Genomic DNA, 26,909 nt, shown 5'->3' with positions numbered 1-26,909 from the left:
TGTGAGCCTTTGCTGATGGCAATGCCAAAGGTGCAGGCTCGCTTCTGGCTTTTGCATCATATTTCTTTTTCCTTTTTGTTTCTTATATTAAATACAATCTGACATTCTAGCAAAAAAAAGAGCAGCAGATTTCTATCCTATAATTGACAGTACTAGATAGCCCAGCTCGGTTCGAAAGAACCCGCCTAGAAGACTAGATAGCGTAGCCTGGTTTGAAAGGATCTTCCTGGAAGACCAGATAGCCCTGCTTATTCAAAAGGACCTGCCAGGAAGACCAGATAGCCTAGCCCTGTTCGAAAGGACCTACCTGGAAGACCAGATAGCCTAGCCCAATTTGAAAGAACTCACCTGGAAGACCAAATTCCTTAAATTGGCACATGTGAAGCCCAACGAAGGAAAATCAAAGATTCAAATGTTTTTACCTATTGTAAAATTGGAAAAACAACGAATTCCTTTCTTGTAACTGTCAGTCCCAGATAGTCTAGACCATTTTGAAAGAACCCGGTTGGAGACCACATTCCCTGAACTGGCATATGCAAAGCCCAGCTAAGGAAAATCCGAGAATCAAATGTTTTTACCTATTGCAAGATTGAAAGAGTAGCGAATTCGTTTCCTTTAACCTACGGTCCTAGATAGTTCAGATTGGCTCGTAAGACCCATCTTGGAGGCGACATTCCCTGAACTAGCATATGCAAAGCTTAGCTAAGGAAAATTCGAGAATCAAATGTTTTTGCTTGTTGTAAGATTAGAAGAGCAGTGAATTCTCCTCTTGTAACCATTGGTCCTAGATAGTCCAGATTGGCCAGAAAGACCTAGCCTGGAGACCTAATTCCCTGAGTTGGAACATGTGAAGCCCAGCTAAGGAAAAGATCAAAGTACTAACATTTTTGTAGGATTGAAGAGTAACGAATTCCTTTCCTACAATCGGTAGCCCAGGTAAGTCCTAAAACTCTAATGACTTTGAGAGAAATTATCTATTGCATTATTCAACTCCGTCATAAATGAGCAAGATGACGACAATACATGCTCCGAGTGAAAAAATGTGGTTGTTCTTTTCTTTGCCCTTCGACAGTTGGCATGGGCCTCGGCCAAAGAGGGGCATTCTGTAGACACCCAATTTTGTCACCTTCCTCTGGCTATGATGAAATGTGGATCTTGGACATGACTTCCAGCTTCTGATCAACAGAGATGATGGACTGAGAAAATCTAAAAACATTCCCCTACCTAAAAACCTTGGAAACCCCACGTGGGAGAGAAGAGGGTCAAATTTTGACTTTCTATATACAAAGGAATCTGGTCAAGATGACCACATAGATGGATAGTTCTTAGAAATATGATTCCGATCAATAGAGATGATGGACTGAGAAAACCCAAAAACATTCCCCTCTAGTCATAGTCCGAGCCCCCTGGTCATAGCCCGAGCCCCCTCTAGTCAAGCCCAAGCCCCCTTTGGTCATAGATCGAGCCACCTCTAGTCATAACCCGAGCACCCTTTGGTCATAGCCCGATCCCCCACTGGTCATAGCCCGAGCCCCCTCTGGTCATAACCTGAGTGCCCTCTGGTCATAGCTCGAGCCCCCTCTAGTCATAGCTCGAGCCCCCTCTGGTCATAACCCGAGCACCCTCTGGTCATAGCCTAAGCCCCCTCTGGTCATAGCCCAAGCCCCCTCTTGTTATAGCTCGAGCCCCCTCCGGCCATAGCCTTGCCTGCTGCCCTGCCTGTGCCCATGTGCGTACTACCCCGCGTGGCATGTGCTACACACCTGTGCCGCACACCAATGTCATGCACCGCACACCAATGCCATTACCCACACACTTTGTACACATTGTCTACCCCCCCATACTGACCATGTGCCACACCCTACCTTGCCCTTTATATAGCACAGGTGCACTGGCACTGGATACCTCACCGCAGCCAGTCAGCCAGTTTAACCAGGATCCTACTCTTGGAGAGTCCACAACACCACAACCATATATGCTAAAATCATAATCAGAGTTTGCAAATGGATCATATAAAATCAAATATAGATAATATCCACCCAGTGCTTCGATGTGATACTTGATACCATATATACAATGAGTCATAACAACATATACAGTAATCCATCTATATGTACATTAATCCCATTCTAAAACAAATATTTACACAAAAATCTCTTCCAATAGTTGTTTTTACCCTTTAACTTGTATCAACAAAAATTGATTTCCGCTACCATCCACATATATATACAAAAGGATAATCAAATACATTAGTCCTCAATATTTCTATCCACCGTATGCACAATCATCACATTCACAATCATGCCCATGGTTGAAGTCATCAAAATCCGGAATACAAGCTAACTGATCTATAACCATGTCATCATGCTCTGAATTATCAACTTGTAGCTGACTGCTCTCGTCATCTATGGAACAAAGAAATGGGGGGTGAGCACATGATGATGCTTAGTGAGGGGTGGGATAGAAACAAACACACGCATCCATATGCAATGATGCTCCACACAATAGAATGATGCTTCTGAATCCATTTATTTAACTATTCAAATTTGCTAGTCCATTACTAAGTCTCATCTCCTATGGGTATAAGTGCTATCGACGCAGGTGGCATTCCCTACCCTATACGTTGGGCCTCAGGAATACAAGCAACGCCGCAGGCAGGAGCTAACCAGTCCTGATCAGAGCCTCAATCCCCTGGCTAACCCCTAAAGGGTAATGCTATATCAATAACCACAGGTGTACAGTACGTTGTATCCTATCTCACACACACATCACATCTATCACATCCACCACTAGTACAGTACGTCGTACCACTCACAATGCACTGCTAATCAAGCAGTCACTTTTATTGGGATTAGTCCGTACCTAACCCCCTACGGACAAGGGGTGTAGCACTTGGGATTATGATACCTAGCCCAAAATTCTACATGGTGCACAACAAATCATCTAAACTATACATACACATATGGGCACCTGCATGTGACCCATATCACTTACCTCTCCTTCCACATTTCCACCACCATCATATCCATCATACCACAAATATGCAAGTAGATGCAAATGATGAAAATGAATGCAAATGCACAAATACAACAAGTAATGCATGCTCAACATTAATAAACACACCAAAAGAATTGGGGTTGAGAAGGGAACCCACTCACAGTGAATATCAAGGCCCACAATCTCTCCTGGTGCCAAGGAATCTCTCTCACGACTATCTAGGATTCCTAAAAATCAACAATTATACACATGTATTAAAATCAAGTAACTTTTATCTACCCCTAATAGTGTTATCTAATTTCTCCCTAATAAGATCATCTATTACCTCCCTTATATGCTCCATAATTCCTCTTCAAGTCCAATTTAACAAATTTCATTTTAAATCCTTAGGGTCTTACATGGGATTCAGTAGAACTTTCAAATTTCCCCCAATTTGACCCAATCTCTCATATGAATTTATGAACCTAGAGTGGATATCGGTATTTTAATTTCAAAATTGATGATAAATTCTCAATTCCATAAGCATGCATGGAATTCATACTCAATATCTCTTGCGTTTGTCTCTATACCCTCAAATTAGTGAAATTGAGATGGGATTTCTTTTCAATTTCAAATTAATTCTCTGTTCCAAAGCTTCCTTCAATAATGAAGATCCCATCTCAGATTTCATTTCACATTTATGTAATTCCATCTACAATGGTAAAATAAAACCAATTTTCATGATAAACCTTCAATTTGAGGTTGCATGTTTGAAATCCATCATTAATCTTACCATGCATGTGATCTACCATCAATTCCCACCTTGTAGGTGAATATTGGACCTCAAACAGTGAAATAAAAATGAATTTTCACCTTGCATGTGGAGAATTAGGCTTCAATTAACTTGCATGTAAATTTCAGACCTTAAAACAGTAAAATTGAATGGATTTTCTCTTCATCCACATTGGATTTTTCCTAATTGAGGAGAGTCAGTGAGAATCCTCACTCTCTGTAGGAATCGATCATGGTGTACACATTAATTGACTAAATTATTACATTCCTTTCCAATTTAATCCACCAATTTTAGAAAAATTAAACTCTATGTAGTTGAGTTGTTACTGAAATTTCTAGATTTCCTCTCTTTTTACAAATTCACGTCCAAATCAGTTTAAACCCCCTTTTATTTCTAAAATCCCTCTTATTAGAAGTTAATCTAGGTAAGATTTCTTACCTTTTTGCTGAATCCTTTAGCAATCTCCCAAGCAAATCGATCTCTACCACAATTTCTCTCACTTCCCTTCTCTTCTTCTCCTCTCTTCTTCTTCTTCTTCATTCTCCTTTCTTCCTCTTACTAAAGGGCGAATAGAATGTAAAAAATAAAGGTTAGAGAGAAGGTGATGGCCTTCATATAGCCCCTCATTTTATAATATTAAAATATTCATTTTATATCTTTTCTTTTTCACCCTTTTTACCAAACCGGCAATTGCTGCTTGCTCTCTGTCGACTAAGTCTTATTCATCCGGAATTAATCCGGCAAGCTGGTTGAATTTTTGGATCAATCCGACAGTTTTCGGTTGCATCCGGTAGTTTTTGGTTGCATCCGACAGTTGCTGGATGCACTCTACATCGAAAGACTTTTCAAATTCTGTAAAACAGAACTGAATCGATAGTTGCCATTTCAAACCGGTAGTTGCCGGTTGACCTCTACTTCTTGGCCCATTCAGACTGTCTACACAAAAATGATCATATCTTTCTCGTACGATCTTGGATTGAGATCATTCAAGTTGTGCTGGATTCACATCTCAATGGTCTATCATTTTGTAGAAGAAATCAGGTTCAGATATTGTTATATTAAATTGGTAAAATGCCCATGAACATGAACCTTGCTGGAATCATAGAAATTATACTGAAATGTTGTAAACAACATGTATCCAAACTTGTTCAGGTCTTATTATTTAGTAATTTTGGCATCACCTAGGGTCGTTCTATTATCCAACCTTATCAAGGTTACTAATTTACCCCTTGGCCCACTTTTCTTTCCGATCCCTCCAACACCGTTGGCAGTAGGCACAAGTACATGTTGGGTCATTCTTCCCTTCCTGGCATTTCACTACTGCCAACCAAGCTAGTGTTGGCCTCTCCAATTTGTTACTCGTGCCTATTCATAGCCAATGTAAAGAGGTGAGATTTTGGGTGTTACAGTTTTTCCCCACCTTACAAAAATTTGTCCTCAAAATTTGCAAGGGCGCTTAACAGAATTAGCATAATGTAGACTTTATATAGACCTTATTTTAGTGTACATAGTTATTTAAATTCATCCAATGTATATATGTGTGATAACTTAGCCATGAATGTGGAATAAGAATAATTGTGGAAAATGTTCGTTCTTAAGCATCTACTAGGAAGACTAGTTGAACCGGGTAGTTGGGTGCCTAACACCTTCCCAACTCTACAATATGACACTTACCCTAAATCTCTAGACCAGACCAACTTTCGGGCCCTTTTCTTAGGAATTGGGTCCACCATCAGGTCCTAGGCCCACAACCCTAGGTGGTGACTCCAAACCTTTTTGCATGATCCCGATCCTGGTATTGGACCATCATCAAACCCCCATCTAGAATGAAAAATTTTACACTCCTACAAAATAGGCCTCCACGTATCTCTAAGCGGTAATACAGCAGTGCGGGGTCTGCAGGGTAAGCACACACGACACACCCCTCCTCATGAAAGAGGAAGAGAGGAGAGAGGACGAAAATGATGATGTAAGTCCTTTTCCCTCCCCAAAGGAGAGAAGAGAGATCTCATCTCCGGCCGCTACCCTCACACACAGATAGTTGCACTAGGCTGTGTTCATGGTCTTCTGGCAATTTTGGTGTGTGTCAGGATTTTGGTGTGGGGTGCTAGGTCACTTACCATCTGGGATCGAAAGGTACGAATCCCCTCCAATTGGACTGACAAGCAATGCACGAACATGTGGGATCATCTCTCCACCTTCGGCAATGGGTAGCTGCAAGCCAAAACCCGATGGTACTTCCCACCTCTAGTCAGGACACGAGTGTAACACACGCATACACACACACACACACACACATAGAGTGCTTCTCTAGTACTTCTTTATTTTTGGTATTAAAAGTTTTATTTATATATAAGATAATATTACCATTCTCTTATGTATGACAAAGTGTGTGTACTCCACCGCCACCACCACTTGTATCTTACACCTCACTATGAAAGCTCTAAAGCTTCACAATGAGTAGCATTTCGATCAAGATGACTCCATCTTGGACTTCTTGAGTAGAGTCCCTGTATGTGTTGGCTTGATTATGGGAGTAAAGGAAAGTTAAAACCAAACCAAAGACAATTCATGCATGTCTTATTGTGTGTCGCATATAAATCATTGTGCCTCCCTCTACGGGTATGAGTGCATGGGGATGGGGTGCTGTTTATGATCTCTCTCTCTCTCTCTCTCTCTCTCTCTCTCTCTCTCTCTCTCTCTCTCTCTCTCTCTCTCTCTCTCTCTCTCTCTTATAAAGAGTTAAAAGTATGAGGTTCAACATACACTAACAGTCATGATTTAAATACTCTATGTGGTAGAGAAGCTGGTGCAGGACCGAAGAAGTTGAGAAACCCTAGAGGGAGAATTACTATTATTACTGATGAGTACATTTATGTGTGAAATCTTAGGTAGTAAAGCATGCATGTTTATATATTTAGAATGGAGCCACCTTGGGTTTTACTCTCTTTTTGTAGGTTTTCTATTTTCAAGGTCTTAAGAACTATCGAGAGCTGTATCTCCAATTTTACACGTAAAGAGGTCGTGTTTCTTTTCATGGTTGCAAAGAGGATAAAATTCTGAGTATGACATGTTGCATTAAAAGTACATATCCTTTTGGTCACCCATACAAGTGATTATTCTTTTCGGGCTAGAAAAAGAATAATGGATCAGAACTGAACTAGGATGCAGAACCAGTCCGTTTGCAGGTGTCCCAGGTGTACAAGGAATATTTCAAATTCCAAAAAGAATCAATGGACCCTCCTTGAGTGATTGAAGATTCTTTTTTGAAACAACAACTACCTAGCATAGTTGGTGAGTTGTGATGTGCAAAAATCCCTTGCTCACCAGGGGTCTTAAGTTCGAACATCTTGCTTGCTATTTTTTGGAGATTTTTTTTCTATTTTTCTAAGCTCCTCTCTCCCCTACTTTCTTTCCTATCTTCTCTTTTTCTCTCTTCTCTCCTAATTTCCACCTCATCAACAAGAATCTCAAAAATCCCCTAAACTAGGAAAAAAAAAATCGTTGTTCTCCATCCCATTCCCTATATAAGAGAGTCGACCAATGGGAGGGATGACACACTTCTCTTTTAGGGTTTCCTCTCTTCCTCTCTTCTTCTAGGTTTTTAGTTGTGCTCTCTTTTTCTCTTTAGTTCTTTGTCTTATTTTTTTTATGCAAGCGGTTTTGTAATTTTTTTTTATTAATGCAAGTCTTTTATTAGCAAGCCTTTTATTTTATTGTTCAAGTTATTCAAAGGTGTAATAATTTTAATTTCTAGTTCTAGGCTTAGTTTTACGTGACAAGAACAAGATGTGGAGCATCTCTTTCAAGTTCAATTTTTCTCTTTATGATTTGTTTTCTCTAGGCCTAGCAATTTCATATTTGATTTAGTTTAGATCTAGTTTTTAGGGCTGGTAGTATCTCAAATCAATCAAGTTATTATAATTTAAGGATTGAAGTATGGAAGTTCAGGTAAGTAGTCTTCTACAGTAGTCTTCTTACCCCCTTCTCATTCGCTCTTCTTTCTCCCCATTATTCTTAAATTAAGTTTTAAATTTTCAATTTTACGTTATTGATTTCCCTTTCCCCCAAGGTCCTTGGCTAGATGCATGTGTTGGCTTTGCACCTCTCTAGCCATGGAACCATCCTTTTATTGCATTTACTTTTAGTCATTTACTTTGCCTCTCTTCCCCGAAATCCAAGTAGAAAAGCCCTTGTAAGAATACTCTCTAGTCAAGTAGGGAAGCCTGTACTATTTATGGTGCATCCCTCGAACTAAGTAGAGATTCTTGTGTGCCTCTCTCTGGCTTTGTCCCTTTTATTTGCATTTTTATTTACTTTTCAGCACTTTTTATTTCTAGGACCTTTACTTTCAATTATTTTCTTTTTAATTGCGTGGTTTGAGTATTTAAATTCCTAGATGATGGATGGTTAGGGTTAGATGTGAATGGTTAGGTCTTTCAATTTTTATTGCAATTCTAATTTCCAATTTCCCTAGTTGTGTTGGTTATGATGTTTGTAGATACATTTGTGTTAGGACGGCAGTAGAAGTAGATCACCATAATCAATCGTTACACTTTTGCATTACTAAAAGAAGCCAAAAATAAAGTGGCTACTCTCCTTGTGTTTGACCCATTAGCTACACTGATCCGTACACTTGCGGTTACTTCTAAAATTCAAACAATTACTACCGCCACCCATATTGTTGTTGATCTAATTACCATCATTGCTCCGAGGAGCACTGATGATCAGCGAGATAGCTGCAACTAGGGCTGCCATGAAATTAGGGTTGGTGGCAATAGCTGTGGTGACTGTCTCAACCATGGAAGGGTTTCACTACTGCCTTGCTAATTGCAAAGAAGGTGGTGCTATATTCATAGGCAACTTAGGAGACATGAAAGTGCGTTGGCCTGCTAGGAGTTGGGAGTACCCATGGCCATGAAGAGGTAGAGGAAAGGGTGGTGGTGGTCGTTGGAATGGGTGGCAACCAAATAGTTCTGGTTACTTATCTTTCACTTCATCTTCCTTCTCCCAAGAAGCTTCTTGTTCAGAATGATTCTTCCACTTGATATTCACATATGAAATGGTTTGACTCCGGAATTGGTATTCCTTCCTATCATAAATTCCCTTGGGCTGCTCTTCATAGCTTAGATCATCATCCAACTCCAAAGGCTCCACAGCAGATAATACATGTGAAGGATCTGGAATATATTTCTTCAACATAGAAACATGGAAGACATTATAAAATCTGTCCAATTCTGGAGGTAATGCTATATGCCGTCTTGCCAACCCGATTTAAGACCTGAAAGGGTCCTATATATCTTGGACTTAGTTTACCTCCTTTTCCAAATCTCTTGATGCCTTTGATAGGTGAAATCTTTAGAAATACTTTTTCACCCACCACAAACTCTATAGGCTTCCTCTTGTTGTCTGCATAACTCTTCTGCCAGGATAAAGCTATCTTGATTCTTTCCCTGATCATATCTACCTTCTCACAGATAGCTTGTACCAACTCAGGTCCCAAAATTCTTCTTTCTCCCACTTCATCCAATGTAAGGGAGTTCTATATTTTTTTCCATATAGAGCTTCAAATAGTGCCATACCAATAGTTGATTGATAGCTATTGTTATATGCAAATTCAACTAATGGTACATGCTCATCCTAACTATAGCTCATATCAATAGCACAGGCCCTTAACATATCTTCTAAGGTCTGAATTGTTCTTTCTATTTGTCCATCTGTCTAGGGATGAATGACTATGCTAAATTTTAATTTGGTTCCCATTGCCTTTTGTAGGCTTTCCCAAAATTTAGAAATGAAACGAGAATCACGATCAAAAACAATACCGACAGGCACACCATAATATCTTACAATATTATCAATGTACAATTGTGCTAACTTCTCCATGGAGTAAGATATCTTTATTGGTATGAAATGGGCTACTTTAGTGAGTCTATCAACAACTACCCAAACCGTGTCATTTCCTTTCCTAGTTCTGGGTAATCTTATCAAAAAGTCCATGGTTACAGTAACCCATGTGGCCTTTGTCTCAATGCCTTCACCAACTGACAATTCATGCACTTTGCCACATGCTCAGCTACATTAGTCTTCATACCATGCCACTGGTAGGCTTTCTTCAAATCTCTATACATTTTAGTACTGCCAGGATGTACAGAGTAAGGTGTTCTACGGGCTTTATTCAGAATCAACTATATCAACTTCTCTTTCCTTCGAACACACAATCTATCATTGAACCACATGTTCCATCTTTCACTGTGAACCTCAAATCCTTCTATCTTCCATCATTAATAGCATTCACGGTTTTTCTCAATAGATCATCTTTAGGTTGGGTTTCCTTGATCTGCTCAAACAAAGATGATTTAATAGTAAGAGTGGCAAGTGTTATATCTTCAGGTGTCTCCACTTCCACAATTACCTCTAAATCCAACTCTCTTCCCTCTTCAATCAGCATAGGGTTGGCAATAAGTGCTGCTAATGTAGTAACCTTATGTTTCCTACTGAGAGTGTCTACTACTACATTAGCTTTCCCTAGAAGGTAATGAATGGTGGTGCAGTCATAGTCTTTCAGTAATTCTAACCATCTTTGCCTCATATTCAGTTCTTTCTGAGTAAAGATATACTTTAGGCTTTTATGGTCACTATATATTTCACATTTCTCTCCATACAAATAGTGACACCAAATTTTTAAAGCAAAGATGACTGCTGCCAACTCCAGGTATGAGTAAGATAATTCTTCTCATAATCTCTCAATTGTCTTGAGCCATAAGCAATTACCCAACCATTCTGCATCAATACACATCCCAAACCTTATTTGGATGCATCACTATATACTACCAAACCTGATGTACCATCTGGAATAACAAGGATTGGAGCTGTTACTAGCCGGTTCTTCAATTCCTGAAAAGCTGTCTTCACACTTTTAGTCCATTCAAACGTAACTCCTTTTCTAGTCAACTAGGTTATAGGAGCAGAAATCTGAGTAAATTTCTCAATAAATCTTCTACAATAACCTGCCAAACCTAGAAAACTCTGAATCTCACTAACATTCTTTGGAGACTCCCAATCTAATATTGCTTTCACCTTTCCAGAATCAACTTCAATACCTCTAGCTAATACAACATGTTCTAAGAAATTCCTTTGTGATAGCCAGAATTCACATTTGCTAAACTTAGCATATAATTGTTTCCCTCTTAACCTCTGTAAGAATAACCTCAAATGAATTACATGATCATCTCTACTCTTGGAATAGATTAAAATATCATCAATAAAGACAATCACATATTGATCCAACATATCATGAAATACTCTACTCATCAGTCCCATAAAAGCCGCTGGTGCATTGGTCAGTCCAAATGGCATCACCACAAATTCACAGTGGCCATACCTTGTCTTGAAGGCTGTCTTCTGGATATCACTCTCCTTAATCTTCAACTGGTGATACCCTAACCTCAAATCAATTTGGAGAATATACTAGCTCCTTGCAATTGATCAAGCAAATCATCTATACGGGGAAGCAGATATCGGTTCTTAATTGTCAACTTGGTCAACTCCCAGTAGTCAAAACACATCCATAAACTCCTGTCTTTCTTCTTCAAAAACAAGATTAGAGCTCTCCAAGGTGACACACTAGGTCTAATGAGACCCTTCTTCAGTAAATCTTGTAAGTATTCTTTCAACTCCTTTAATTCAGCAGGAACCATTCTATAAGGTGCTCTTAACACAGGTGTTGTCCCAGGTATTAAATCAATACAAAATTCAGTTTCCTTATCTGGGGGTACACTACTTAGATCCTCTAGAAATACATATGAAAATTATTTAACTACTTCCAATTCTTCCAATGTAGCAGTCTTCTTGGTAGTGTCTTGGACACACAGTAATTTTTGTACTAGAATAGCAGAAATCAAAATCTTCCTATTTTCCTTTCTATGTCCCTGATATATAAACTCATCTCCATTCCTTGGTCTGAATAATATCTTCTTTTTAGCACAGAGCACACAAGCTCGATATGCTGACAACCAATCAATTCCTAGTATGTCATCAAAGTCCTTTATATCTATGCAAATCAAATGGGCTATCATATCTCGCCCACATACCTGAATACTATAGGGTTCATACACATCTTCTAAGTCAACAATAAATCCTGTAGGTGTATTAATCATCAACTGATAAGCTAACTTTTTAGATTTCACACCCAGCTTTGGAGCAAAGTTAGAAGACACAAATAAATGAGATGCACCAGAATCAAACAATACATGTGCCAGTGTATTAAAGACAAGCACTGTACTTGTCACTACTCTAGGTGCAACCTCGGCTTCCTTGGCTGTCAGTGTAAAAACTTTCCTCGACGCCTGTGACGTCTTGGTAGGTGCAGAAGAAGAAGAAGCCACACTCTGCCCACTTGGTTTCCTTTGAGGATAGAATATTGCAAAATGTCCCGACTGCTAGCACACATAACACCTCATATCAAGAGGCTGGACTGTAGGAACTGCTGGCTGGGACTATGCTGACTGTGTTTGAGTAGGAGCTCTAATAGCCTCTCTTTGTCTAGGTACAGGGGCAGAAGAAGAATCTCCCCTTCTGAACCTTCCAAACTGTCTCCCTGTGTTACCTGCCCTAGCCCTTATTGCTACCTGAATTTGGTAGCCTTCCCTCTGCTTGTCCTCACTAGACTTTGCAAACTGAACGACATCAGCATAACTCTGGCGCAATGTGCTACTAGCTCAGCTTCAATGCCAGACCTCAGACCCTTCTCAAACTTCTTTGCCTTTGCACCTTTGCATTGTCATTCTTCATATGTTCTGGGGTAAAATAGTACAAAGCCTCAAATTGTTGCTGGTACTCTAATGCTGACTTGGGTCCTTGGGTCAATGCCATGAATTCTAATTCCTTTCTATCCCGCACACTGATAGGGAAATAGTTCTTATAGAACACTTCTATAAACTAATCCCAGGTGGGTTGTGGATGTGTGGCTAACAGTATGGGTCTGGTAGCCTTCCACCAGACATAGGCTTCATTCTGCAGTTGATAGGTAGCACACATGATCTTCTGTTCATCACTGCAGTTCAACACCACCAATGCCCTCTCAACTCCCTCTACCCATTTTAAAGGTACCAATTGGTCAGAACTCACACCACTGAAGTATAGAGGTCTATACTTGTGGAATTTCTCCATCAACTTGCTTGTGTTTGGCTATACTTGTACCGTTGGTGGGTTCCCAAAAACTTGTTGCCAATCTGTACCCCCATAACTGGTACTGTCTGAGCTGCTTGCCCACCTATGGTCTGTGGTGCAACTGGGATTCCTGAGTTAACTTGGGGTACTGAAGTTGTAGGATTTGCATGAGGTGGTGCCACTGGTGTGGGTGGAATGGGTATTCCCCTAGCACGCATTGTTGTGGCCATTTCTTCGATAACCCTATTATGTTGTTGCTGTAGCTGTTGTTGTTGTTGAATATTCTACTGCAATTTTTGTTGTAGTCCTTGTTGTATACTTTGGACCAAATTAGTTACTAGAGTGGTCACTTCCTAAGCTGTAAATATTAGAGGTACAAGAGGTGACACTAATGCTGCTACAGGAGCAGGCATAGGAGCTGATTCTTGTGCTCCTGATACCAACTCACTTTCCCTTTCTTCACTCACAGACACCAAAGGGTGAGCTCTAGTAGTAGGCCGACCCTTTTTTCAGTGTCCCAATCCTTGTTAAGTTGAGCCAATTTTAGTGGCATATTGGAAATTTTTCAAAAAATCATAACATATCAATTCTCAATGCTCAACATAAATATTTCTAACAAGGATGAGTAATGCAGCATTAGTCATATAAAAAATTCTCTAGTTAAAAGAAAACATTCACATCCTAATCTTATTTCTATCTCACACAAACATTCACAAAAATTAAGCTTTTATCTTGAAGTTTTCATTTCTTTACTTCCTGTTGCACTGGATGATCCTAAGATCCTGTGGGTTGTTAGACTTCGTCCTAGAGTTTGCTCTGATACCACCAAATTGTCACACCCTACCTTACCCTTTATATGGCACAGGTGCGTCGATACTGGATACCTCACCGCACCCAGTTAGCCAGTTTAACCAAGATCTTACTCCAGGAGAGTCCACAACACCACAACCATATATGCTAAAATCATAATCAAAGTTCACAAATAGATCATATAAAATCAAATATAGATAATATCCACCCAGTGCTTCGATGCGATACTTGATACCATATATCCAATGAATCACAACAGCATATACAGTAATCCATATATATATATATATACATTAATCCCATTCTAAAACAATTACACAAAATCTCTTCCAATAGTTGTTTTTACGCTCAAACCTGTATAAAAAGAAAATTGATTTCCGCCACCATCCATACATATACACAAAAGGATAATCAAATACATCAGTCCTCAATATTGTTGTCCACCATATGCACAATCATCACATACGCAATCATGGCCATGGCTGAAGCCATCAAAATCCAAAATACAAGCCAACTAATCCATAACCATGTCATCATGCTATGAATTATCAACCTGTAGTTAATTGCCTTCCTCATCTATGGAACAAAGAAATAGGGGGTGAACACATGGTGATGCTCAGTGAGGGGTGAGATAGAAACAGAAGCATGCATCCATATGCAATGCATGCTCCACACATTAGAATGAAGCTCTTGAATCCATTTATTTAACTATTCAGATTTCCTAGTCCATTACTAAGTCTCATCTCCTATGGGTATAAGTGCTACCGACGCAGGTGGCATTCCTTACCCAGTATGTTGGGCCTCAGGAATACCCACCATAGGTAGGAGCCAACCAGTCCCGGTCAGAGCCTTGGTCATCTGGCTAACCCCTCAAAGGTAATCCTAAGTCAATAACCACAGGCATACAGTACATCGTATCCTATCTCACACACACATCACATCCACCACTACTACAGTATCTCGTACCACTTACAGTGCACTGCTGATTTGGCAGTCACTTTTATTGGGATTAGTCCGCACCTAACACCCTATGGACAAGGGGTGTAGCACTTGGGTTATGATACCTAGCCCAAAATTCTACATGGTGCACAACAAATCATCCGAACCAAACATGCACACATGGGCACCTGCACGTGACCCATCTCACTTACCTTTCTTTTCACATTACCACGACCGTCATATCAATCATACCACAAATATGCAAGTAGACGCAAATGATGAAAATGAATGTGATGCACAAATACAACAAGTAATGCATGCTCAACATTAATAAACACACCAAAAGAATGGGGGTTGAGAAGGACACCCACTCATAGTGAATATCAGGGCCCACAATCTCTCCTGGTGCCGAGGAATCTCTCTCACGACTATCTAGGAATCCTAAAAATAAAGAATTATACACATGTATTAAAATCAGGTAAATTTTTATCTACCACTAATAGTGCTACCTAATATCTCCCTAATAAGATCATCTATAACCTCCCTTATATGTTCCACAATTCTTCTTCAAGTTTAATTTAACAAATTTCATTTTAAATCCTTAGGGACTTACATGGGATTCAGTAGAAAGTTCAGATTTCCACCAATTTGGCCCAATTTCTCAAATGAATTTGTGAGCCTAGAGTGGATATCGGTATTTTAATTTCAAAATTGATGATAAATTCTCAATTCCATAAGCATGCATCGAATTCATACTCAATATCTCTTGCATATGTCTCTATACCCTCAAATTAGTGAAATTGAGATGGGATTTCTTTCCAATTTCAAATTAATTCTCTATTCCAGAGTTTCAAGTAAGGAACCCAGTCTCCCAGTTCCAAATCGGCCTTCAATAATGAAGATCCCATCTCAGATTTCATTTCACATATATATAATTCCATCTAGAATAGTAAAATAAAACCAATTTTCATGATAAACCCTCAATTTGAGGTTGCATGTTTGAAATCTATCATTAATTTACAATACATGTGATCTACCATCAAGTCCCACTTTGCAGGTGAATCTTGGACCTCAAACAGTGAAATAAAAATGAATTCTCACCTTGCATGTGGAGAATTAGGCTTCAATTAACTTGTATGTAAATTTCAGACCTTAAAATAGTAAAATTGAATGGATTTTCTCTTCATCCACATGGGATTTTTCCTAATTGAGGAGAGTTAGTGAGAATCCTCACTCTCTGTAGGAATCGGTCATGGTGTACACATCAATTGACTAAATTATTACATTCCTTTCCAATACAATCCACCAATTTTAGAGAAATTAAACTTTATGTAGTTGAGTTATTACTGAAATTTCTAGATTTCCTCTCTTTTCACAAATTCTAGTCTAAATCAGTTTAAACCCTCTTTTATTTCTAAAATCCCTCTTATTAGGAGTTAATCTAGGTAAGATTTCTTGCCTTTTTTCTGGATCCTCTAGCAATCTCCCAAGCAAATCGATCTCTGCCACAATTTCTCACTCTTCCCTTCTCTTCTTCTCCTCTCTTCTTCTTCTTCTTCTTCTTCTTCTTCTTCATTCTCCTTTGTTCCTCTTACTAAAGGGTGAATAGAATGAGAGAAATAAAGGTTAGAGAGGAGATGATGGCCTTTATATAGCCCCTCCTTTTATAATATTAAAATATACATTTTATATCCTTTTTTTTTCACCCTTTTTATCGATCTGGCAGTTGCCACTTGCTCTCTGTTGGCTAAGTCTTATTCATCCGAAATTGATCCGGCTAGCCGGCTGAATTGTTGAATAAATCTGACAGGTTTTGATTGCACTCTGGCATCAAAAGACCTGTCAAATTCTACATAACAGAATTGAACTGGTAGTTGCCGGTTGACCTCTGCTTCTTGGCCTATTTAGACAGTCTATACGAAAATGATCATATCTTTCTCATCCAAACTCAGATTGAGATGATTCAAGTTGCGTTGGATTCAAAACTCAATGCTCTATCATTTTTTAGGAGAAATCATCTTCAGATGTTGTCATATAAAATTACTAAAATGTCCATGAACATGAACTTTGCTAGAATCATAGCAATTATACTAACATGTTTTAAACAACATGTATCCAAACTTGTTTGGGTCTTATTATTTAGTCATTTTTGCATCACCTAGGGTCATTCTATTATCCAACCTTATCAAGGTTATTAATTTACCTCTTGGCCCACTTTTCTTACTGATCCCTCCAACACCATTGGCAATAGGTACAAGTATATGTTGGGTCATTTTCCCTTCCTGGCATTCCACTGCTGCCAACCAAGCTAATGTTGGCCTCTCCAATTTATTACTCTTGTCTATTCACGGCCAATGTAAAGAGGTGAGATTTGGGGTGTTACACCATGCCCCATGCACTATGGCCCAATCTTGGGCGCCGCCATCAATGGTCGGGATTGGTTTTTCGCTGGCCCGGTAGGTGAAGAGATTTCCTCTGCACCCACTTGAGACCAAAACCCCACTTTTTAGCTAAAATTTCTCTCCTTCTGTTTGTCTGAAAACCCTATTTTTACCCATTGGCTAAAATTTCTCTCTCCTCCCATTTTTCTAAAAAACCCCTTTTGTCCATTGGTTAAAAAACCCTTTCCACCCACAGCATGTTTTTCTTCACTCTTAGAGTAAACCCAGATGTCATCAATGAATATGATCATAAACTTATCTAAGACATCTTGGAATACCCGGTTCATCAAATCTATAAACGCAGTTGGCGCATTGGTTAAACCAAATGACATCACCAAGAACTCATAATGTCCATACCTTAATCTGAAGCCGTCTTGTTGACATCACTATCCTTGATCCTGAGCAGGCGGTAGCCCAATCTGAGGTCAATCTTGGAGAACACCTTGGCACCCTACAACTGATCAAACAAATCATCTATCCTTGGCAAAGGGTACCGGTTCTTGATGGTTAGTTTGTTAAGTTCCTAGTAATCAATGCACAACCTCATAACTCTGTCCTTCTTCTTGACGAACAGTACCAGTGCTCCCCATGGAGACACACTAGGTCTAATGAATCCCTTCTTCAAAAGATCCTAAAGTTGCACCTGTAATTTCTTTAACTCTATGGGGGCCATGCGGTTTGGGGCCTTTGACACTGGTGTTGAGCCGGGGAGTAGATCTATAGCAAACTCTGTCTCTTGGTCAGGGGGAAAACTTGTCAAGTCATCTGAGAATACATTGAGAAATTCCCTCACCACACCTAACTGAGAGTACTCTAAGAGCAAATGGTAGTTGCTTCTTGTACAAGGGTGCGGGGTATTATTAAACAGTGAGGATGTTCATAATTGTTCCAGCACCCTCGGGGAGGCCCATGCACTTTATGACATTCTAAGATCGAATAATGGTATTCCCACATTACACTTTTGCACACAATCACTCATGGTTCCACCACCCTGTGGCCAGTTGCTTAACCTCGTGTGTAGTCATGAGTAATGGGTAAGGAAGTCACCCCCTTGATATCGTACCCATGGGTATATCAAAAGGATCACATACCCTATGTATATAGATCCTATCAGGGAAGCCTTGTCGGTCCTATTACATCCACCGCATGCTCGCATCATATAGGAAATAGATGATGAACGCTAGGAACATCATAAGCTGATCTATAGAATTTATTTACGGTCTTGAAAAGGAATTTTCCTATGATACATTCTAGTCATAATGAAATGCTCTCCTAAGTGGGTTTCGGATAAAAGGTGTCCTTCCTCCTTAGAAATGAAATATGGATGATTTGGCATATGTGATCAGGGCTGATTTTTGCCAAAGTCCCACGAAATGCTGAATTATCTAAAAGACCCGAGGAAACTAGGAGGAAGGTCACCTAGTGGGATAAGATTAAGGAAATCATGGCTTTATTGGCAGAGAATGTATTAATAGGAGTATTTTGGTCAAGCCATTTGTGTGTCCCTCCTGCTTATGACATTGAGTGGACTAAAGGCATCAACACCTACCCACTCCCTATCATTAAGCAAACTAACTTCGGATGGATCATTGACTGACAATTGAGTGGATGAATGAGTAAAGGGTTGGGAATATAAGAGTCCTAAAATAAGCCACTTTTGGTTCAGGCACAATTCCACTCAAGTACTCTTCGAGGCCCATTTGGACACGTTAGGGTAACCGATTGACTCGATTAAGTCCAATGTCACCTCCGTCATCTCTTTGAGATTGTCTACCACCAAGTGATTACCACCCAATTCACATGGATCCACATGACTCTAAATCACTTCAGCAAGGATGGGTCCACCTCGTGGAGACCTTACAGACAGAAATGGATGACGTCAAAAGAGGGATAGCACAGATACTCCATGCACTCCAAAACCCTCCCAAGGCTGAACCAGCACAAGCTACAAGAGAGTTGGATCAGAACGAATCTATAGGTCATCTCAGGAATTCTTCCAGAGTTGACTTAGGAGAACCAAAGCAAGTCAGACCAACCAGTCAAAGAGGAGTTTCACCTCCCATCCAAATGGTCAACGGCGGGCCTATTCCAGGGTCCCTCCTCCTAGGGTAGTAATTGAAGATGAAGAAGAAGAGTTTGCGATGCATGTCCAAATGGAACCTCCAGAGATGGAGAGAGAAAGAAAAGTTAGAAAGCAATTGGAGAGATTGGAAAATATGCTCCGGGATGATACTGAATATCGCAGTCATAATCCTTCATGAGTTCAAGCCATCTCCTCTGTCTCATGTTTAGATCCTTTTGGGTGAAGAACTACTTCAGGCTTTTGTGATCACTGTATATCTCACACTTCTCCCCATATAAATAATGTCGCCAGATCTTAAGGGCAAAAATGATTACAGCTAGTTCCAAGTCATGAGTGGGGTAATTCTTCTCATACTCCCTTAGTTGTTGGGATGCATACGCTATTACCGTACCGCATTGCATGAGAACATAACCCAAACCAACTTTGGAAGCATCGGTATAGACTGTCATTCCACCTGTGCCTTCAGGAATAGTCAGCACAGGGGCCGTCACCAACCTTTCTTTCAATTCCTGGAAGCTCATCTCACATTCCTCTACCCAGTCGAATTTCACAACCTTTTTAGTCAACTTGGTCATTGGTGCTGAGATCCGAGCAAAATTCTCAATGAAGCGCCGGTAATATCCAGCCAAACCCAAGAAGCTTCTGATTTCGGTGACATTCTTGGGGCTTTCCCATTCCACTACTGCTTTCACCTTATCAGGATCCACTTCGATTCCGGCTTTAGACACTACGTGCCCCAGGAATCCAACTTGTTCAAGCCAAAATTCACACTTGTTGTACTTGGCAAACAACTGTTTATCTCTCAACCTCTGTAACACCATTCTCAAGTGTTGAATGTGCTCCTCTTCGGTCTTGGAGTAGATCAAGATGTCATCAATAAAAACAATTACCCATTTATCAATCACATCCTGAAATACTCGATTCATTAGATCCATGAATGCTGCCGGTGCATTGGTTAACCCGAAAGATAACACTAGGAACTCATAGTGACCGTATCGAGTCCTAAATGTTATTTTGGGTATATCACTGCTCTTTATCTTGAGCTGATAATAGCCGGACCGAAGGTCTATCTTTGAAAATACTCTGGCTCCCTGCAACTGGTCAAATAGGTCATCAATGCATGGCAATGGATATCGGTTCTTAATGGTTAGCTTATTTAACTCCCGGTAATCTATGCACATACACAAGTTGCCATCTTTCTTCTTGACAAACAACACTGTGGCACCCCAAGGTGAAACACTTGGGTGAATAAACCCCTTTTCCAATAGTTCCTGCAACTGCATCTGCAAGTCCTTCAATTTTGCTGGTGCCATCCTGTATGGAGCCTTAGATACTGGAGCTGCTCCAGGAGTCAAATCTATGGCAAACTCCAACTCTCTATCAGGTGGTAAATGCATCAAATCATCTGGGAAAATGTCGGGAAACTCTTTAACCACCTTTGCCTCTTCTAGAGGTGTAATCCTTGCATCAACATCAAGTACCGATGCTAAGTAACCCTGACAACCACTTTCTAGCAACTTTACCTCTTGAAGAGCAGAGACAAGGACCTTCCTCACCCGTCTGATTTTATCTGCTCAGTACACCAATTCTTTCCCCTCGTCATCTGTCACCCTAATCAGCTTTTCAGCACAAATCACATTAGCTCGATGAGCTGACAACCAATCCATACCCAGTATAACATCAAAATTCTGCATATTGAACTTGATGAGTTGTGCTTCAAACTTCTTTCCACTGGGCACGGCCCATACACTTCCTTCAACTGTGTAACTTTACTAGTAGGCATACTAACAATCATTCTATGATCTAGGATCCTGGGTGACATCCCAAGTTTCTCTGCGAATCTCTTAGATGCGAATGAATGAGTAGCTCCTGAATCGAATAAAACATAGGCTGGTATGCCTGATATGGGTAGGATACCTAGTATAACAATGCATATAATTTCAGCAGGTCATCAATATTAATCATAATGAATTTTTTAATTTAAAATGTACCTGCCACTACTTTTGTACTGGCCTCAGCTTCCTCAGCTGACAGAGCATATATCCTTCCCTGCGGTTGATTCCCCCAAGCTAAGGGAGGTCGGTACGCAGAGGGCTAACTGGAGGGCAAGGCTGGTCTGGCCCGACAGTCCTTTGTATAATGCCCATACGAATGGCAGTTGAAACAATAAATCTAAAACGTCGAAAATGGGGCGGGGCCCCTCTGCACTTGACCCGTTGCAGATGAGGTCGAGCTGGCCTTGGGGCTATAGGTGCCACACTAGTGTTCAGGTGAAAAGAGGTGGAACCCGAACCACCAACTGGTCTAGGAGGGTAGCCAGATGGCCTATAGGGTTGCCTATACATAGGCCCAGAACTGTACGATCCGCGGTATGCTTTGGAGGGATTCCCTATATCCTGAAATGGGTTTGTTCTCTTCCACAGTCCAAGGGTGAGGGACTGTTCTCCCCTTTGCTTATCCTCCATGGTCTTGGCCTTCTGCACAATCTGGCCATATTCAGTCAAATCCAAGACCTCAAGTACAGACCCAATAGATGCTTTTAGGCCTTTTAGGAACCTCGTTGCCTTCTCTTCAGCAGTCCTTATATGCCTTGGGGTAAAATGGAACAAACTCTCGAATTGTTGTTGGTATTCAAGGACAGTCTTACCTCCTTGAGTTAAGGCCATGAACTCTGTCTCCTTGCGGTCTCTGAAACTACGCGGATAATGGTTGTCCAAGAACAACTCCTTGAACTGCTCCCAAGTGGGTTCTGGATGGGCAGCCAACAATATGGGCTTGGAGGCTTGCCACCAAGAATTTGCCTCCTTCTTGAGTTGCAACCCAGCACAAATGAGTTTCTGTGCATCCGTGCACTCAAGCACCTCAAATATCTTCTCTAATTCTTGGATCCATTGGTCTGGTTCCAGAGGATCACTCCCCACCTTAGAAAATACAGGTGGTAAGTTCCTCTTGAATGACTCCACTACCTTTGACGTATTATTTATCGACGGGAAGTTAGGAGCATAAGCCGGATAGTAGGAGTATAGAGGAGGTATCCCATACTGAGGAACACCGAATGGTGGGATTGGAGGTGTACCTCCCACTTGTGGTCCTGTTCCTGACCCTACAGGCGGGTCCTGTGGAGTGAGTACCCGAGGAGGTTGACCCGGTTGAGAAAAGTCCAACTGTTGCTGAATAGCAGTCATAAATGCTTACTGTTGCTGAAGCATTTGTTGCTGAAAAGCCTGTTGCGACTGCTGAATTATAGAAGCAACATCTCCCGGTGTGATAACCAGTGGAGGGTCCGGGGGTGTAGTCATAGGTGGGTCCCCATGTGCCCCACCCTGACCAAGGGTCTCTGGAGGTAGTGGAGGTGAGGTTTGCCCCAAAGAGCGGGACCTCCTGGGATTTTGTGGTCGACCGACCGGACGAGGACCCACGAGGTACCTCGGGCATTACTACCGGATCTAGTACGTACCATCGTATCCCTGTACCTGGAACATATCACACACCATATTGGTTAAACACCGGAGAATTGATTTCGGCACACAATTATATGCCATCACATAAGGTATTGTAGTGTGCGACAGTCCACAATAAATCGTAACTTAATTCCGAGGTACAGAGCCAACGCCCCAACGGGTACGTCAATGGTCCCACTTGACCATAACAAATTAATATAGGAATAATATCAATAATGAGAATCAATATAAACATGCTAGGAGGGAAAGAAAAATTTTCAAAATTTTCCCAATTTTCACAATCGGTGGGCTGCACCGACGGGTAGGGGCCCGCCGGTCGAGCCCGTCGGTCCCAGTACTTCAAACCGGCGGGTGGCACCGGCGGGTAGGGGCCCGCCGATCCTATCCGATTAAAAACATGAACAGGGCCCTACAGACCCTATTCTGTCTTGTCTCTTTCCCCAACTTCTTTCTCTTTCTTCCTCTCTTCCTTGGGCGTTTTTGGAGGTCTCCTCGGCGCTTCTACTCACGAGTCTACTCATCAACTCGGCGCTTTTGAAAAGGTTCAACTCTCCCTCCTTCAAGTAAGTTTCTTCTTCTCCTTTCTCAGAACTTTCACTTTGGGGTAGAAATGCATGTGTAGGCTTTAATCTAGGCTTTCTTTCCACATTTATTTCCATAGAATAGCATTTCCATGTGATTGTGATGTTTCTATGGTGGTCATTTGTAGTTTATTAGGATTTTATCTCCCCATTTGGAGAAAAACCCAAATCGTGCCCTAGGTTTCCAAATTTGGGGATTTCTTCAATTCTCGCTCCTTTTCTCCAATTGATGATTCCTTTGTGATGCATTTCACTTGATTTGTGCTTAACATGCTATAGGTTTCATGAATTTTCCATTATGCTTGGAATCCCCATGTATTCCCATAAAAAACCCCTCTTTTGTATTGGTTTCCTTGGTTTTCATCACATACTTGCCTCTGTGGACCTCCATTGTCTATTTGGGTATGTTTTTGTACATTCATGATCCCGCTACCATGGCATTTCGTTCTAGACCTAGGGTTTCAAGCTTTTACTCCATTGTAAATGAGTTTGCGCATTGCAATTGAATCCTCTCATGTCACATATGCTCCTTGCTATTATTTTGCTGTTTTACCATGTATCCCCGCTTTGTCACCTACCTTGCATCATATCCATAGGTTACCTATCATTTTTAGCTTGTCGCCTTTTCCATTTTGTGAAAACTTGGGTTTTGGATTTCCCTTTTACTGTTGTCATTTCCTTTTCTTTACTCACCCCACTTTCTTTTCTTCTTGCTAGGATGTCATCTCACACCGGCAAGGGACCCTCTTCCTCTGGCGTTTGACGTAAGACTACCGCTTCTAAGCGGAAGAGTGCGAAAACCAGCTCTTCAGCTCCCCGTACAGGGAGACCCGGACCTGCCCGGTCTGACCCCACAGACTATGATGAGGAGCTCTTCCTTAGTGCAGAGGCAGCAGCCAACTGGCCGATCTTCCTGAAGAGGTCGGTGATGATGGAGAAGACCGTGGTAGTCGACGACTTCCACAAGGCTCAACTTCAGGAGAGGTTCTCAGCACTGGGCTGGGATTCTATCCTCCACGTAGACTGACCATGCTACAAGCAGCTAGTCTGCCGGTTCTACTGCAACTTGAAGGTGTCTTATCCATATGGGGAGTTCACCATAGTCAGCTTGGTGAAGGGGGTAGACATCCAGCTGACAGTTGGTACCTTGGCCAGCATCCTGGGCATATCGGCAGCTGGGCACCGATACTACAGTCCTCCCAGGAGTAAGCCTCTAGGACCATTCATGAGCTTGGAGATGCCGGACTTCATCTACGAGACTATCTACGGCAGCAGCACCCGTCCGGCGTCCGAGACGTCCTTCTACCCTGAGGTTCGTTTATTTGCCCGGTTGGTCCAGTTCAACCTGCTCCCCAGAGGAGGTCATCGGAACCAGGTGGGTTTCATGACGGGTTTCATCGCGTTCTGAATCTACACGGCCACAGAGGGAGGTGTCGAGCACCTATGCCTCCCGTACATCATTCTCAGGACAATGGAGCACCACACTTCCCATCCTGAGGATGGAGGATTCCCCTATAGTAGGATCCTCACTAGGTTCTTCGAGTTCTTCGGGGTGGACCTGAGTGGCGAGGAGGGGAAGACTCCAGCTAATAGGTTCGACAGGAGTAACCTCCTGAGGATGGGTCCCCATACCCTCATGGATACACCTCCGAGAGCAGGAGCTCAGAGAGGTAGGGGTAGGAGGGCTGCCCCTATAGAGGATGTCCACATGGAGGAGGAGTCCAGCGAGGAGGATGAGGACTACGTTCCTCAGGACGAGGAGGAGGATCTGGTGGGTGGTGACATACCTCAGGAGTCAAGAGATCCCGGTCCTAGTTCCTCCAGAGCTGCAGCCTCACCGCATAGAGCCCCACCACCTGAGGGTGGTGCGTACGATTTCGAGGGCATGATGTCCACCATGCGGGCCTTACAGGATGGCCAAGTTCAATTACTGAGACGGCTAGACGAGAGTGCCTCCAGGGAGGAACGCATCCTGGAGAGGCAGGCTACTTTGGAGAACTCCTTTCTCCAGCTGGGCCAGGACTTGAGCTCCACGGCCAACACCATGTCCGCCGACTTTGGCCGACTACGGAGGGTGGTATGGCTGGTGAACGCGAGGTTTGACTATTACGACCACCGCCTCGACGTCAACTCTAGGCCTCCAGCGAACGTGGTGATCATCGATGATGACGACGATGACCAGTGAGGGCTTAGCTCGCTCACACCAGCTGTTTATCTATTTTTTTCCTTTTTTGTGGACCTTGTATATTTCATATCTTCTTATTCCTTGTATTTGCACTGTAACTGGAACCATTTGTGGAATAATATACTTTGATAGTGATTTTTGTGGTGAATTCATATGTGGAATACTTGTGTAGTTTAGTTGTGGTGTATTTTTCTAATTGTGATCATTGTTATATCATATTATCTGTTGTTTATCAGGTGTTTGTGTGTAAAATTTTTGGAAATCCCATTTTACGCCGTTATGCTGCCGAAATTTCATCAAACTAATACGCGATAGGTTATATCACCAACTTAATTACCTTTTATCTACACTCACGTATGCCATGAATGCAATCCCTAAATGCAACTCTTTTTATACTTTCTTTCTTTGGCTTTTAACTCCTTAAAACTTTTACATTAACCCAACCCCATTTCCCTATTATAGAGTCTATGGGATTCTAATGGTATGTTGTGAGTGGAGCAGAGCATCACGCTCTGATACCACCGTTGTCACACCCCGTTCACACTGAACCGGGCCAGTGACCGGGTTAACACCGGTTAACCCAAACTTGCCAGGATCATCAGATACTGTATTCCACCACAGCATACACACAATAAATATAAGCTCATCGGATCAACGGAAGACTAAGTTTTACCTGTGAATAGTCCCATAATACTTGATACCCGAATTGTGATACAATAATTATATATATGTGGGCCCGAAGGCATGATATTTACACAATAAAAGTACAATTCATATATCAAGTATGTAAAGGAAATCATCAAAATAATCAAAGTACACAGCTCGGCTCGGTATCAAAGGCTAGAGCTCAGCTCGGCATCAAGGAGCCTAGCTCGGCATCACATGGTAGAGCTCAGCTCGGCCTCAAAAGTGGAGCTCAGCACGGCCTCAAAGGTGGAGCTCAGCTCGGCCTCAGAACTGCGGTCCCGCAGCACAACTCTTGCACGAGCAGTCAGCGCCGTGCCCTAACTCCTCAGGGGTCCACTAGTCCTCTTCAGGAAACTCGACTGTGGGACCCATCCCATGCTCCTCAGATGTATGACCTGCAAAATCATCTAAAAAAGGGGGTGTACACGTGGGATGAGCTCACTAGCTCAGTAAGTGGTAAGATGGACCACACAACAGTCCACACATCAAAACACAATCATATGCACTACATGCCATGCTATACATTTTAAATCACATCCACCTAAGCAACATTACTAAGTCCTTCGGTTTTAGTGCTACTACAACCACAGTGTGCGTATACTCCAGGTACGAGCCGTGAACTCCATCCCGCGATACGCCCATAGGGCTGTCGGAGAAGGCCCACCGTGAGTACTCAGAAAAGTAAAGACAATGCCATCCATCGACTCTCAACAGAAAAGTAAATGACTAAAATTAAAGGTGCTGACTCCAACAATTTAAAAGCAGTACGATTGTCCCTCTTG

The 26,909-nt window shown here is 41.6% G+C and overlaps 1 protein-coding gene and 1 long non-coding RNA gene across 2 annotated transcripts; both read right to left on the bottom strand.

The window, feature by feature from the left end:
• Window positions 1-2,060: 2,060 nt before the first annotated feature.
• LOC122066683 lies at window positions 2,061-4,330 on the bottom strand. Its single transcript, XR_006136431.1, has 3 exons — window positions 4,208-4,330; window positions 3,159-3,224; window positions 2,061-2,405 (listed from the first exon to the last, which is right to left on the bottom strand). It is a non-coding gene; the product is annotated as an uncharacterized LOC122066683 (long non-coding RNA).
• Window positions 4,331-8,749: 4,419 nt separating this feature from the next.
• On the bottom strand, window positions 8,750-9,230 carry LOC122066684. Its single transcript, XM_042630528.1, has 2 exons — window positions 9,086-9,230; window positions 8,750-8,949 (listed from the first exon to the last, which is right to left on the bottom strand). Exons 1-2 carry the CDS (start codon window positions 9,228-9,230, stop codon window positions 8,750-8,752), a joined length of 345 nt encoding a protein of 114 aa, XP_042486462.1.
• Between the last annotated feature and the right edge of the window lie 17,679 nt (window positions 9,231-26,909).

This window comes from Macadamia integrifolia, unplaced genomic scaffold (assembly GCF_013358625.1).
Source record: "Macadamia integrifolia cultivar HAES 741 unplaced genomic scaffold, SCU_Mint_v3 scaffold2525, whole genome shotgun sequence".
Lineage (NCBI taxonomy): Eukaryota > Viridiplantae > Streptophyta > Magnoliopsida > Proteales > Proteaceae > Macadamia > Macadamia integrifolia.
This window is presented reverse-complemented; position numbering and strand designations above follow the sequence as displayed.